Here is a 15,318-nt window from a genome sequence, read left to right as displayed (position 1 = left end):
TAGTTATACGCTTGACCACTTTGTTGTGCACGTCAAGAGCGAAATTGACGCGCGTAAAATCAAAAGTTTGAAGCGAAATTTACGCGCGTCAGAGGCGAAAGTTTCAAAACCTGTTGGCGGCCATCTTTTTTAGATGTTTATCGAGCATTAGCATTAGCATTAATCGAGAGAGTCACTGCTCGTATATGCTCTGGAGAGCATAAACAGCTGCGTAGGGGACATCGTCGCTGTACTCGGGTCCTCCAGACCCTCCGGAGGGTTTCAGGAGTTTCACAATTTGCTCCAGGAGCTAGGTTTGGTGGACCTGACGGTGAGGATGCTGACGAGGACAGCGTAGGCCGTATAAGGCCTCGGCCTCGAGTGCTCGCTGCCTGACGAGCCCGCGCTGTACAGCCCGGCGCGAGGTTCACCCTCGCCCGCACCCACCTAATCTGTCATTTATTTTTGTTTTGATAATAAATGGAGCCAGCCTTCAAAAGTGAAACCTGTCCTGTGATTTTTTTTTTTTTTTAGTTTTTATACACTAAATTGTGTTTGTTGTCTTTACATTAGATTAATAATGTTTCATATAATCTAGAATAGATATGGAATAAATAGCATTCAATACAAAATGAGTATCTCTCATATATTGAAATCAAGTTTTATGTTTTTATTTGCTTTGTTGTGCATTTTAGTCATATTACAAAATAATTTATTGAGACCAAACATAAAATAACATTATAAACTGTCACTTCACCACGTGGCAGCAGCATGCAAGCAGGCTCCTGATTGGTTAACGCGGCGCGAATTGACGCAGAAGTTCAGATCTTTCAACTCGGGCGGCAGACGCGAATTCGCGTCAAACGCGTGAATGCACAAATAGCACTAATAAAATCATTCGCGCTTAACGCGCCAGACGCTCAATTCGCGCCATTCGCGTGAACTTGACACGCGAATGAGGCGTATTCGCATCTACCGCGCCCCGCTCTACGCCCCATTCGCGCCGCAGGAATTTTTTACGCCCGTAACGCGTCTTTGCATTGACTTAACATTGAAATCACTCGTGCCTGACGCGCTATTCGCGTCCGGTGTGAACGCACCATTACGATTGGGAATTGTTTCATTTGGACTTCTCTGTGCATGCTCTTTGAGGTGGTGACCATAGACCTGCATTATATGACTGACAGACAAGAACGGTTTGACTTAAAAATATCAAAATTGAAACTACTGCGGAAACAAAGACACCTACATCTTGGATGCCCTTGAGGTAAGCTAAAACATAACAAAATTTAATTTCAAAGTGAACTATCCCTTTAAAGGCGAGGTGTTTAGCATTCCAGACAAGCCTGGTGATGACAGCTTGATAGCTTGCTCAGTACATTAGCTGAGGAATCAGTGTGCATTATTTAACCATATTGATTCTTGTTTGTTAGGCCAGCAAATTCGTAAGTTGGTAAAGGATGGTCTGATCATAAAGAAGCCTGTAACAGTTCACTCTCGTGCCCGATGCCGCAAGAACACGCTGGCACGTCGTAAGGGCCGGCACATGGGTATTGGTAAGTGAAATGTTAATGTTTCTATGTATTTTTTTTTTTTCTTTGTTTTAAAATCAAACTGGTCAGATGTCATTTTGATTTTCAGTGGTTGATTGGCTTGTTTCAATGTTAAATCTCAGGTAAGAGGAAGGGTACAGCTAATGCCCGAATGCCAGAGAAGCTTTGCTGGATGCGTCGTATGAGAATTCTACGTCGTCTCTTGCGTCGTTACAGGGAGTCCAAGAAGATTGACAGGCACATGTAAGTCATGTATTAACTGTCTTTATGTATGCTTTAAGGTCCTTGCACACTGAGTCTGAAATTTTTGTATGCTTTTTTTTGTATTCGTCATTCGGTGGCTCTGAATTGTCAAAACACCTCTCAAAAGGCTACGGATGCGAAAAACGCAGAAAATCAAACCCGTATTTATTTAACATGCGAAAATTTCGGATGAGAATTTCGGACTCAGTGTGCAAGGACTCTTAGTTAGTGATGCACCGATATCAGTATCAGGCCCGATCCTGTGTTTGTGTACTCGTTAAACTGCTCCGATATCAACAACCGATATCACGCAGTGTGTACAGTGCTTGTGACAAAGAAATACCAACAACAGAGCAAGCAGAGAGCAGAGTGGATATATCAGAAAAGGATGTCTATGAAGTAAATGTATCGTAGTATTAAAATGTTAAACAAATTATATTTTTATGCCTATAGCTGCTGTATAGCAGCACAGACGTGCAAGCTTGTCAAGCACACATCCCTTTTTCACAGACATTGCTGGAAAGCTTGCAGTTCGGTTGGATATGTAAATGGCAAAGAACGTAAAACGAGGCACATATTACTTTATATTAACTGACGGTAAAAAGAGCATGCACTTCTGTTGCATGCTCTTGATTGCTGATCGCTCACTCAGCACACATGCCTCATTTAGATTAAACCAATTGAATAAAACTTAAGTAAAAACTTGAACTGTTACGTGATTCATGTATAACGAGTGGTTCCCTACTTTAATTATAGGATGTTTACAGGACAAGAAGTTTACTGTGCTCAAGCATCCGAAGCGCGCACCCAGAAAGCCATTGCTTGAATAATACAACAAATGCTCTTTCACGTAATCTTGCGCTTGAACTGATGAATTCACACAAAATTATGTAAAAACACCCATCTGTGCGAGTATCCTTCTAAACATGGTTGTTTGTCTTAAGTGAACGTAAATTCAATGAAAAAATAAAACTCTGTGTAAAAGTATATTGGTCTTATCTCTCCTAAAGGGACCGGAGCTTGATGCACAACCTGCTGTGTTTTTAAACAACAAAGGACAAAGAAATCACTCACTGCTCTTGACTGAGTCTTGACTAACTTCAATAAAGATTTATCTATATTTAATTTGTACAGTGAAGACTATGCAGTGTTTACATTTGATTACTTTATTCAAATTCTATACCTATAAAAACTGAAAAGCACTGTTTATCTTTGTTCTATTGTATTTATTTGTAATTTGATTTATTTGTTATAATTTTATTACTGACTGTTTACTTGTTTTAAATTTACATTTAGGTTAGTAGTTTTTGCTGTATCAAAATTGTAATAGAGAATTGTGATATTTCACTGGCATCCAAACATTTGAACCACTGACGCAACCCGGAAGCAGCTCTAAATATGCACACTGCTATTAAAGTGCCCATATTATGCTATTTTAAAGTCCTGTTTGTGGCACATTAGTATATGTGAGGGGGCAAACTCCTCAAGATGGGTGGTGACCATCACATATACTAATGTGCCACAAACAGGACTTTAATATCACCAACCATTCCCATGTTATTACGGTGTATCCATATAAATGGCCCACCCTGTATATCTGATTTAAGAATTATCGCTATAGTAAAGCGTACCGGTGATCAGCTTCAGCGCATTCAGCTCAAACAGCAATGCACAACTAATAATGACTATGATTGGGACAGTCAAATTACATAACATTATAAAGAGAACAATATTGTAATAAAACATTGTGAATTATTTGGGTTTAGTTGCCATGTTTCATTGTGTTGCTCCAGGAAGAGCGCCTGCACAACATGTCACATTCTGACCCGCACGTAACTTAGTTCAAGTTCACTTGTACATTCGCATCATTTTGTGCAGATATAATTTGCAATATTATGTTTTTGTATATTATCTGATTAATCTCATTTAGGATGTGTTTCTTTGAATTAAATAACGCACTAGCAAACGGCTTCAGTTTACCGATGTTCATTCAGCGCTTGAGTGCACAGCTCAAACAGCAACGCACAACTAATAATAACTATGATTGGGACAGTCATATTATATAACATTAATGAGAACACTTTTAATAAATCGTTGTGAATTCTTTAGGTTTAGTTGCAGTTTTCAGCATTTTGTTTCAGGAAGAGCACGTCCACAAGAGTACACATTCTTACTAGCATGCATCTGAGGCGGTTTTATTAGTTGTTATATTTGATTATTACACAAGTAATTTAATAAATGATCAATCACATCGACTCATTTTACAATTCTACTATTTATTCATTCATTCATTTGGCGAGGAACATGCCGTTTTGAGCAGCCTTTGCAGACCCTGTCACGCTGTTGCTATATGCCACTGCAGTAGACGCATATTGCAGTTTTAAGGCTAACGATTAGTCGATTAATTGATCGTTAATTTAAATGACAATCATGGGAATTTGTGTAAATTGACATCCCTACTCATAATGTACATTGCACATCACATTTTTCAATGATTATCAAACAACTCATCGGATGAATCAGTCTCTAAATCCCTCTTTTCTGTGAGCCTACTCTGATTGGCCAGATGGCCCAGTCTGTTATGATTGGTCTACCACTTACAGCGCTTGTCGGAAGCTAAACCCCCATTACCATAACTGAGTTTCAGCTCAGGAGGCCTCCCAAATCTCAGCATTTGTACACACTCTAAAGACAGTAACGATGGCGTCGATTTTTACCTTATCAATCAGAGCGCGAGTCCGAAGATGAGACATTGGAAGAATTAGTTGATAAAACCGAACCTTAATCAAAAGGATGGCTTGAGCAGGAAGTTTCTCAGTGATACGCTACACAGTTTGAGGTCCAACTGTAATTCCTCACCAGCAGCATTAGCATGTGTATGTCCATCAACAAACCATGGAGCAGCAGTTACTACTGATCACAGAGCCGTGCTTCACTGACAAGCTGCGCATAAAAAAAAATTTCAGCCTTTGTCAAATCGCGTTCGATTTAATTCCAATTAATCGTGTAGCCCTAATAAGTATTCATACTTAAAGGTTGTGATTCTGAGGAGCTAGCTGGTCCAAATATACTGGCTACTGACCCATCTTTCAAGAGCAAGCGTTCCGAGATTTGAGAAGCAGTCGTCTGTAAAATAACCTGTTTGAGGGCATTATGCAAATGTCTTATCTAGTGACGTAGAACCTTAACACAGTTACGTAACCGCAACTAGTTAAGGCGGTTCACAGACGATTCTTTCTTTTGGGAGAGACACACTTTATTTATCGGGCAGTTTCAACTTTGTAGAACGTTTACTTTCAAACAGCTATGGTACACACTGCATGAAAGGGAATATTCGGGGAAAAAACAATAGGGGCACTTTAAATGATAGAGCAATAGAATGAAGAGAGAATGTAACAGAAGCTTGTACAATACATTTTAACAGGCACAATTAAGCATGAAAATAACGGAAGAAAACATTATTCACCGATCAGGCATAATATTATAACCACCATCCTCCTGGAGTTTGAGACTGAAGCTGCAGAAAGTGACATTCAAGTGTAAGTCTGGAGAAACTGGAAGAACTGGAAGAGAAGGCTACTTTCTGAGAAAACAAAGGAAATTAACATTTGAACTCTCTTGCTATATTACCATCCGCATTCGAGACATGATCACACTTGAGTTGATCACCTCCCAATTTACACTTCATTCCCTTCACCCATCCCTACCTGAATTCACCCAAAAATCTATGTGGTTTAATATGAACACTTATCATACAGTATTATACATGTTTGGGATCATTTGAAATGTCTCAGTGTGACAGGTACAAATGTCTCATTCCCACAGGAGTAAACCAAAAAGTTAATAAGGTGTAGAGAATTTAGAGATATCTTGTTAACTTCTGTGGGTGTGCCCCCATTTAAATCAATCTCTGTCCCCAGTAAGTCTGGGACGGTGATTAATGCAAATTCCCACTGTGAACTCCATGTTTACATTTGAAAAGAGGTTTCTGCCTTGATCTGAGTATTTAGGGAGATGCTGAAGATGGCTTGTAGCGATTTATAACTCAAATTAGCCCGTGATGCGGAGTGTATGCAGGCACTCTGCATCATGTATTTTATAATGTCAGGTTCGCATCTTCTCTCTTTATTCCAGAGGATTTGATGTTTTGTATTATCTTTGAACTGATTATGAAATTGGCATGATACATTTACCTGACATAATAAATTGTTACATTTGATTTTATTCCGACTGACACTGAAATTGTTTTCCCAAGTAGATTAAACGGATTCGTATGTTACCGCAAGTTTTGGTCCGATTAGGGCCGACTGATATTTGGCACTAATTCAAGTGTACGTATTTTGCAAAGACAAGAAGTGAGTTTCCGTTTAGAGAATAAATGAAAGCTGCTCATAATCATTGAGTACTAAAATGCATGTTTGGCTCAACCAATCATATCAGCACTTGCAGATGGAGGAACTTGAAGAGGAAAGCAATAATAATTAAAACAAGCAGCAATTATAGGGGCCAAGCGCAAGAAGACAAGATAAGACATGCAAACATGGCTGGGAGTGTCAGACCAACTGCAACAATGAGCAATTAAAGACATTTTTTAAGATGATTTTAGGCCAAATGGGTGAAAAAATCATAAATACAGTCACTAATAATATGATTTCATGGTTTGTCACTTTTGACCAATAGACCCCTTCACGGTTGACGTCACAGGAAAATTCTAAGTTCGCAGTGCGCATGTCGGGGTCAGAAAGTTCATTCCATTCCACTGAATTGTGTGTTAACCAGAGAATTTCTCGTCAAGAAAAAATGCCTACTTGTTGCGTCGTGGACTGTGGAAATCACACCAGTTGTGGAGTCAAGTTTTTCAGGATTCCTGCAGGATCTCATCCGTTAAAAAAATAAAAAATAGACGACATCTGTTCAGATCTATTTTTTTTTACAGTCTTATGGTTCAGATAGATACTGCTATCTGCTAAGTAGCATGACACAGGTCACAATTAATGCCAGATATCGAACTTCACCTAACTATTAAACCAGTCTACAGTTTACAGAAAACATTTGTTTACTTACCAGGGCTTAACTATACCGTTGTTGTCACAATAACTGTCATATAACACAATAACACTACAAACACGAGCATCTTTGATCGTAGCATTGTCCCTGTCTGCCCGTTTATTATATAAAAAAATACACATACTTAACAGTGTTAAATTTGAAAAAGTACTGTTCAACAGAACTGCTTGGTTTGTTACCACAGTTATCTGCGTGGTTCCTCGGCGATGAAGTTCCACATTTGTGGCTATCCAACACGAAAATGCATGCAGCAAATAAGCCGTTCACAATATTTTCTTCAGATAACTCCAAATTTCTCCCATACACTGGAGTTGATTTTTGATGACTGTCGACAACTTTACAATCTCCACTAGCTATTCTTCTCTTCAACTCCTCAGCATCCATCTCGACGACTGCAAGCAGGTCGCGCGTGCGCGGTTATGCTGCATTTTTAAAAGTGAAAGATCCTGGGAGGGCGTGGCGCGTGGGCAAATAAACTGATGTGGATTTTAAATTATTTTATCAACTTGAAATACAGGCATATTTTTGTAGACGTGTTCCTAAAAATATGAATATTTTTGTACGTTTGCATGTGATTGTTTTAAACCCGTGTTTAGACCCGTATTTCCCCCGTGTCCGACCCGACACAGTTGGATATTTTTCACAAGGTTTGAGCAAAATCTGCGGGTCACCCGTCCGAACCCGTGCAGGACTCTAATCAGGCAGACAATCGCCATTAGCTAAAACAAGTTTATTATGGTTCTGTTCCCGTTCCTGTGATGGCAAAGACAGTGCATACCCTTGACACAATATGCCGGTCTATTAGCCGCACCATTTTTCTGACCCCATGCTGCGCGCGCACCCAACCTAGGCGTTCGATGTTTACAAACATTGAAGGGGTCTATAGGTGGCGCAGTTACGAAATTGATGTGGTGTGGTCAGAGTGAGGAGACGGTCACATACAAAGTTTACTGTCAATATGTCGAGGCATTGCAGAGATAAAGCCTGAATAGTCATTTTGGCATCATACTTCAACTTTGCTGCTGCGGTATATGAAAACAGTTTCGTCTATCAATACAAAATCCATAACTTTTAGTCGGCACGGTTAGGAGATGATACGATTCGATTTTGGTGAAAATCAGTCAAACGGTCTAGGAGGAGTTAGAATAAGTAGGTTTTGAATGAAAACCAAGATGGTGGACAGGAAGTTCGGCCAAATATGGCAAACTTGGTATCTATGTTCTCTGCGTGACCCAAGGAGTCTATTAAGATAAATGTCATTACAAAAGGCAAATTTATTCAAAAGTTATTAGCATTTTTGGAAATTTTATTATAACTTTTTTTACCACAAGGTGGCACTGCCCCAGAACTTTGAGTACCTTCAAGGCATGGTGTCGATGACTCCTACCGAGTTTCGTAATGATACGCTAATGTGTTCATAAAGTATAGCATTTTATATCACTATACTATATTGAAGTCAATGGCAATTTCATGTTTTGTTCTATTATAGCGCCAACTACAGGCTCAATCACTCAATCACAGGCTACACAAAGATTAAGGCGAAGCCTAACATGTTTGGTATCGTTGGAATCTGAAAGGTTTCAGGAAACTAACTGTGCGTTCACACTGCCGCCGACGAGAGCGTCAAAGTGTCCGGAAGTCATTCATGTTAAGTCAATATAAAGATGCGTTGACGTGCACCTGGAGGTCCTGCGGCGCGATAGACGCATTTAGAGCGGCGCAAGGGGGAGTAGGCGCAGGCGCAGCCTCGGTGGTACCCCCCGGCCTGCGAGGGGCGATGGGGGTATGTGGCGAGCAGGACGAGGTCGAGGGCCGTGGGAAGACGGCGCGAGGCCGGTGGCGTGATTAGTGATGAGCCCCACCTGCGAGACGCACCGGTCTCGCATCTCTCACGGAGGAGCGGAGGCATAAAGGAGGAGCGACGACAGTGAAGAGCGAGAGAGGACAGGCCTGATTTTTAGTTGATGTTTTGTTTTTGGTTTGTGTTGCCAGCAGTCGTCCGTGAGGGGCTGCTGGCTTTTACTTTCATTTTGTATTTGTGTCATTTTATTTATTAAATATTGTTGAATGTTCGCCGGTTCCCGCCTCCTTCCCATAACATCATACCTCGTTACAATACTTTAGTGAATAAGGACATAGTTTGTGTCTGGAAAGTGTTGTGTGAGAAAAAAAATATATCACAGTACAGGTTTTAGAGGCTGGCTCCATTTATCATCAAAACAAAAATAAATTACAGATTATTTTACAGTAATAACCTGAACAAAGAAATGGCACATCAGTTATGTGGCAGTTATTCAGGACATCAAAGAAGGAATGACATTGTTCAGCTATGTTAACTATGAATGTGACACTGAACACTTGCAGTCATACATTTCTGAATGAGATGAAGAAAAACTCCAAATATGGGATTGTTTACCATGTTATATTAATAATAGGACTACTAATAATGTATGATTTTATAATTTTTTTGACTCAAGGTCTAAACGTGGTCTAAATGTGCATGTTGTGGTGGACAAGCACTTGCCCCTCCCACAAGAAGCGAATTTCACCTCAAACGCGCGTCTGTTTTGCTTCAAATGCTTGCGTTATACGCGCGAGTGGATTCTAAATGTTCAAGCGCCCAACTAGACGTGATAGAAGCGAATTTGACGCTCAATTCGCGTTCGGTGTGAACGCAGCATAAGTTTGTTTTCGCAAGCGCTACATAAAATTAGTTTGTGCTGTATTCAAGAACGGTTTGACGAATCAACTTGAATTCCATAACTTTTTGTCGGCATGGTCTGAAGATGATTTGGTTCATTTTATGTGAAAATCGGAGCAACTGTCTAGGACGAGTTTGAAAAAGTAGGTTTTTCAAAAAATTCATGACGTAAAATTGCGTCATAGGATGCAATCGAATCGGCTTGAGCTAAGGAATCGGAGGGAAAAAAGAATTTTGTTTCTAGCCGTTAAGGTTCAAAAGTTATTAGCATAAACAAGTGCAAATTTGGGCAGTTGGTGGCGCTAGAGGGATTGAGTTAGAGACTCCAAATTTGCTATGGTGATTGTTCAGACTGTCCTCTATCAGTGTGCCAAATTTCATAACTTTCCTGCAAGCGGTTCTATGGGCTGCCATAGACTTCCATACAGAAGAGGAAGAAGAATAATAAGAACGCCAACGATTTCAAGAGGTGCCAACGCACTTTCAGTGCTTGGCCCTTAATAATAAGAACGCCAACTATTTCAAGAGTTGCCCACGGACTTTCAGTGCTTGGCCCCTAATTATAATTTAATAAATTGAAAATCTTCGACATGCTGACAAACTCATGAGAATGCAGATTATGACTGTTTTATGGCTGCCAATTGATTAAAACAGTGAATAATGATCTCTGTATTAATTATCTTGAGTCTGCTGAAATATATCTATAAATATATTTTCTTTCCAACTGTGCATTCTGAATAATAAATAGGCTAAATATATTTATCCACTAAGCTGCAGTCTTATATGCTACAGTCTTCTCATTAAGTTGTTTTTTTTTTCTTTTTTCTTTTTCTGACATTTCATACCTGTTGGGTTTACATTTTTAAATGAAATTGACTATTAAAAGGATTGCTTGTGTGCACTGGTGTTTATTCCAGTCTTTTAAAATAGTTGGATGAATGAATGCTCGTGACGTGCCTGTAACGATGTTAAATAGGATAGGCTATTTAATCAATAATGTACACAGCGTAGAGGAGAATGACAGTCAACTACTTTGAATATTATAGCATTTTGGGCATAAACATGTAAATAGTGAAAAGATTGACATTGAAAAATGACACAGAATGAATAAAATATTTAATCCAAATAAATAAATGTTCGTGGTCCATACTGATGTTATTCATCTGTTCTCATAAACTTCAGCATCGTGGTCACTAGTTTAGACGAACACTGACACCCTGTGGTGGAATAATGGTGTATTTTTGACACTCGCTGCTTTCTCAGATCGGCTTGGGTTGGATTAAAACTTACATGTTCTGATAAGTTTGGAAAATTCTGCACACAGTAAACATAATATACCTTCTCCTGTCAATAAAAATTGGGACATTTTTTTTTTATCTTATTGCGGACACTCATTTTAGGTGGCGTTTGTTCAACTCATTGACCACAGTACATTGAAAGTAAACATAACCGGAAATAAGTGAGACGTACTATTTCCAAACGGAAGTGCGTCACGAAGCTCCGTGCAAGTGGTCAATAGATCAGAAAGTTACATTTTTGGTCAACTGTCCATTTAGCATACTTTTTTACTTTTCGCGTTATGCATGTTAATAAGACTTGCCTTGTTGCTACTGTGTTTTCCTTGTGTGTAAACATTACTCTGTAGTTTTTCATCACTGTGTTAAGAGCTCTCTCCATGTGTGGTAGCCACCTGGTTCCTCCTAAATTAGTGGGCTTCCATACTAGGGGTGTGACGAGACACTTATCTCACGAGACGAGACAAGATTGGGTTCACGAGAACGAGACGAGATTTTTGCACAGTATTTTATAGAAATCCTCAGACAAAATTCATGACTGGAAAAATAGTCTGCAGGTGCATTTTGAAATGTTTTAACTAAATCATCTTGTAATGAATGTCATTTGAGTTCTACTTTGAGTAGAGCACAACGTTATACACATCTGTCTAACGCATTTACATAGAAAAACAATTGAAAAGTAGCATTGGAATGGAAAAACACGTCCTGTGTGAACCGCCCCTAAGACATATAAGACGCTCTGTTGCGCAACGAATCCTCTGCCATCATCAAGCGATCAGTGAACTGTGATTCCTGCTGCACTGTCACAAGGCGCGAGATTCCATTACAGATTTGCGCAAAATTTTTACGTTTTTTTCTTCTTTTTCTAAATGTCGACAAAAAACTATTGCGAAATGACGCCGTTTCCATTAACCGATGTTATGCGACTAAAACTACATTTTTTTTTTCCTCTCGCAATAAGCAAAATCATTTCAAAAACCATGGCAATGGACGTTGGTAGGATTATGTATATCCCAGCCAGTGCACTAGCCATTATTATTAATTGAAGGAGATGTATGTGTTTTCCAAGCATTAATGGTAAGGAACAAACCTTATTATACTTGTGAGCGGCACATATGAGGTGTTTCTGGGTGTTTCTTCCTCATATCTGCTTCGAGGTCTTGATTGTGGCATTTATTTGAGGTTTAGAATCCATTATTCCTGTAATTATTTTGTCTTATATGAATTTAATAAAGATCTCTGTCTCGTATTCTGTCCAAACATACGTCAGGTGACCTGTAAATGCGCAAAAACTGTTTCCATTGCAGTTTTGCGAAATATTTCTTTTTCGAATTGTCTGAAAAACTTTTTTGCGATTAAATGGGAGTTTTTGCGCAATTTACGCGTTTCCATTGGGCGTATTTTCAATTTGCAATTTCAATTTGCGCAATTTGAAGGGTAATGGAAACGCGGCTACAGTCTGTGTTCGACTGCAACTCGTGCTGGATGAGCAGAGCAGATGTTTACAATGGTTTTTATTTTTATAAACCGCAAAACGACAGTGGAAGCAATGTAATGTGAATGTTTTGGGGTGCTAATTTCACCCTCATGCACCGTCATGGCGATGTCGTGAGACAGCTTTTCACTCAACGAGAAATCTTGTCACATTTTAGTCTCGCGAGATCTTGTGGCACCGCTATTCTATACCTTTTGTTGTAGCATATTCCCAACCTTCTTTAACTCCAAGCTTTTGGAGAATAATGATACTGCTTATATAGCCCTTTCAGCATATGTCACCTGCAACATGTAATATTTGTTAGTCAGTGTCAATTGATATATGAGAAAGATTAAACAAAATGAGATTAAGTATAAATACTTACTCTCCTCATTTTTTCATGGGCATTGATTGTATTAAGAGCAGCCAGCTCTAATCCATGTCCTAAACAGTGGATATTAATAAGGTGCGGAACATCCTGCCTCAGCAATTTTGCAACACCTCCATGCTTCCCCACCATTACAGCTGCACCATCTGAGCCAAATCCAACCAACCATTCTTTCCAGTCAAGAAGATCTGCTTTCTGAAGAGCTGAAGCAAGATGAGAGGTCAATTACATGGCATCATTACAACACTTTTCTTGCAAAATATGTTTACATATCACCATTTTTGATGGCAGTGTAGTGTCCAGGTGCAGTGGCATTTGGCAGTTCTTCCACTCCAATGAAGATGTTTTTGGGAATACCTTTGTGGAGGATTCGAACATGCACACCCTCCAACTCTCTTACACTTGAATCTGTAAAAAAATCTGCCAGCACACTGAGGTGGGCTGCCTTAATGTGATTCAGGACATCTTCCCAAAGATCCTTAAAAATAACGTCTGAATCTAGAATTAAAATATTTAAAAAATGTTAAATGTATTATAGGTAAAATTTATAGTGTAATACAAACAAATAGCAGTATGGAAAACGTGCAGATATTTTAATTCAGTTCTAAATTATTTAACAAAAGGTGGCTCGCTTAACGTTAGCTGACATTGTAATTATTAGTAATTTCGTTAAATGTTGTTAAATTATCCAAACTAGACTTGCAGCTGGTTGGAAGAAAGGTGGTGCTATGGATAAAATTTTAGTACAATGGAACAAAAAAAAAATGATTTCAAACTTTGAAATTTACTTAGTTTTTTTAAAACTACTATATACATGGCTATTAAATTGTTTCTTGTACTGTGATAAGCCTTGTAAATGGTCTGAGGCTCTCTTCTTAACACACTCAAACTGCAAAGGTCTGACAGAAATCGTATAAAAATGAATGAAGCTCTTTATCCTGGTGCCAAGTGTTCCCCAGGTAAGCGACGCACACGCACCCGGCCATCCACGTGATGTAAAAGAAAATGTGATTCATCAGACCAGGCCACCTTCTCCCATTGCTCCGTGGTCCAGTTCTGATGCTCACGTGCCCACTGTTGCAACTTTCAGTGGTGGACAGGTCAGCATGGGCACCCTAACTGGTCTGCGGCTATGCAGACCCATATGCAACAAACTGTGATGCACTGTGTATTCTGACACCTTTCTATCAGAACCAGCATAATTTCTTGAGCAATTTGAGCTACAGTAGGTTGTCTGTTGGTTTAGACCACACGGGCCAGCCTTTGCTCCCCACGTGCATCAATGAGCCTTGGCCGCCCATGACCCTGCCGTTGTTTCACCACTGTTCCTTCCTTGGAACACTTTTGATAGATACTGACCAGTGCAGACTGGGAAAACCCCACAAGAGCTGCAGTTTTGGAGATGCTCTGACCCAGTCGTCTAGCCATCACAATTTGGCCCTTGTCAAACTCGCTTAAATCCTTACGCTTGCTCATTTTTCCTGCTTCCGATACATCAGTTTTAAGGACAAAATGTTTACTTGCTGCCTATTATTTCCCATCCACTAACAGGTGCCGTGATGAAGAGATAATCAGTTATTCCCTTCACCTGTCAGTGGTCATAATGTTATTCCTGATGAATGAAAATCTTGAAAAATGATAAACATTAAATCAACGAATATTCATATTCTTTTGGTTTCTCTACCTTGTATATGTTAAAATGATAAATGCAGTGAAAATAGAGGTATTGGTGAGTACCAAAAATGAAAGTATTGGTATCGGCCTTGTTCTGAAATAAGTTGTATCAGTGTATCCCTACTTTTAATACTTATAATATTAAAATACTTCATCTTGTTCTTGTTCAGGTACCACAGCTTGTACCTCAGAGCTAAGGGAAATGTGTTCAAGAACAAGCGCATCCTCATGGAGCACATTCACAAACTGAAGGCTGATAAGGCTCGCAAGAAGCTGCTGTCGTAAGTAAAACTGCTCTGGCAGCAATTTAAGGTTTTTTTTTTTTCCCTCACTGCTCTAGAATAATGTGAATAGTATTTGAATACTTCAATAAATTAAATAATGAAATATAAGTCAGTAACGTGAGGATGGGCTTTATTTTTGCTCTCTTATAGTGACCAGGCGGAGGCTCGTCGCTCTAGGACAAGGGAGGCCCGTAAGCGCCGTGAAGAGCGCCTGCAGGCCAAGAAAGAGGAGATCATTAAGACTCTGTCAAAAGAGGAGGAGACTAAAAAATGAACATTCATCTTATGTCAAACCCCGTTTCAGTTGTAATAAACAGCTACAAAACTCAAACCTGACTCTGTCCTATTTATGGATCCAAGCAGTGAAGGTTCTCACAAAATTGTGTATAATTATGCAAAATGTTTGAGGATAAAAAGACGTAATACCCTTCTTACTAATTATTATTTAGAAATGATTAAACATTTAAAACGGCTGACCATTTTAAAATTGCAGAGAGATGAGGCAGTGTGTCAAATGTTTTGAGAATCAGCCACAGGGCGGTGCTATAATAAACATAATCAACCATCTTGCCTACACCAGCACAATTGCCAGGAATACTAGTTTTGGCCATGCTAAACCTCTCACCACTACAATCAATCAATCAATCAACATTTATTTGT

At 39.3% G+C, this 15,318-nt stretch overlaps 1 protein-coding gene across 2 annotated transcripts in view; it reads left to right on the top strand.

The window, feature by feature from the left end:
- LOC308706595 (large ribosomal subunit protein eL19-like) overlaps positions 1–14,989 on the top strand; it is a 51,103-nt gene extending 36,114 nt beyond the window's left edge. For both annotated transcript variants that reach the window (XM_081392347.1, XM_081392346.1), the window contains exons 3-6: positions 1,413–1,535; positions 1,655–1,775; positions 14,545–14,655; positions 14,809–14,989. In XM_081392347.1, the coding sequence (XP_081248473.1) occupies positions 1,413–1,535; positions 1,655–1,775; positions 14,545–14,655; positions 14,809–14,932 (479 nt within the window). In that variant the 3' untranslated portion in view covers positions 14,933–14,989. The remainder of the gene's footprint in view (positions 1–1,412; positions 1,536–1,654; positions 1,776–14,544; positions 14,656–14,808) is intronic.
- Positions 14,990–15,318: the final 329 nt, after the last annotated feature.

The sequence above is a fragment of the Scardinius erythrophthalmus genome (genome assembly GCF_964197995.2).
Source record: "Scardinius erythrophthalmus genome assembly, chromosome: 18".
In the NCBI taxonomy this organism is placed as follows: domain Eukaryota; kingdom Metazoa; phylum Chordata; class Actinopteri; order Cypriniformes; family Leuciscidae; genus Scardinius; species Scardinius erythrophthalmus.
The sequence above is the reverse complement of the archived record's forward strand: the minus strand, read 5'-3'. Positions and strand labels throughout refer to the sequence as shown.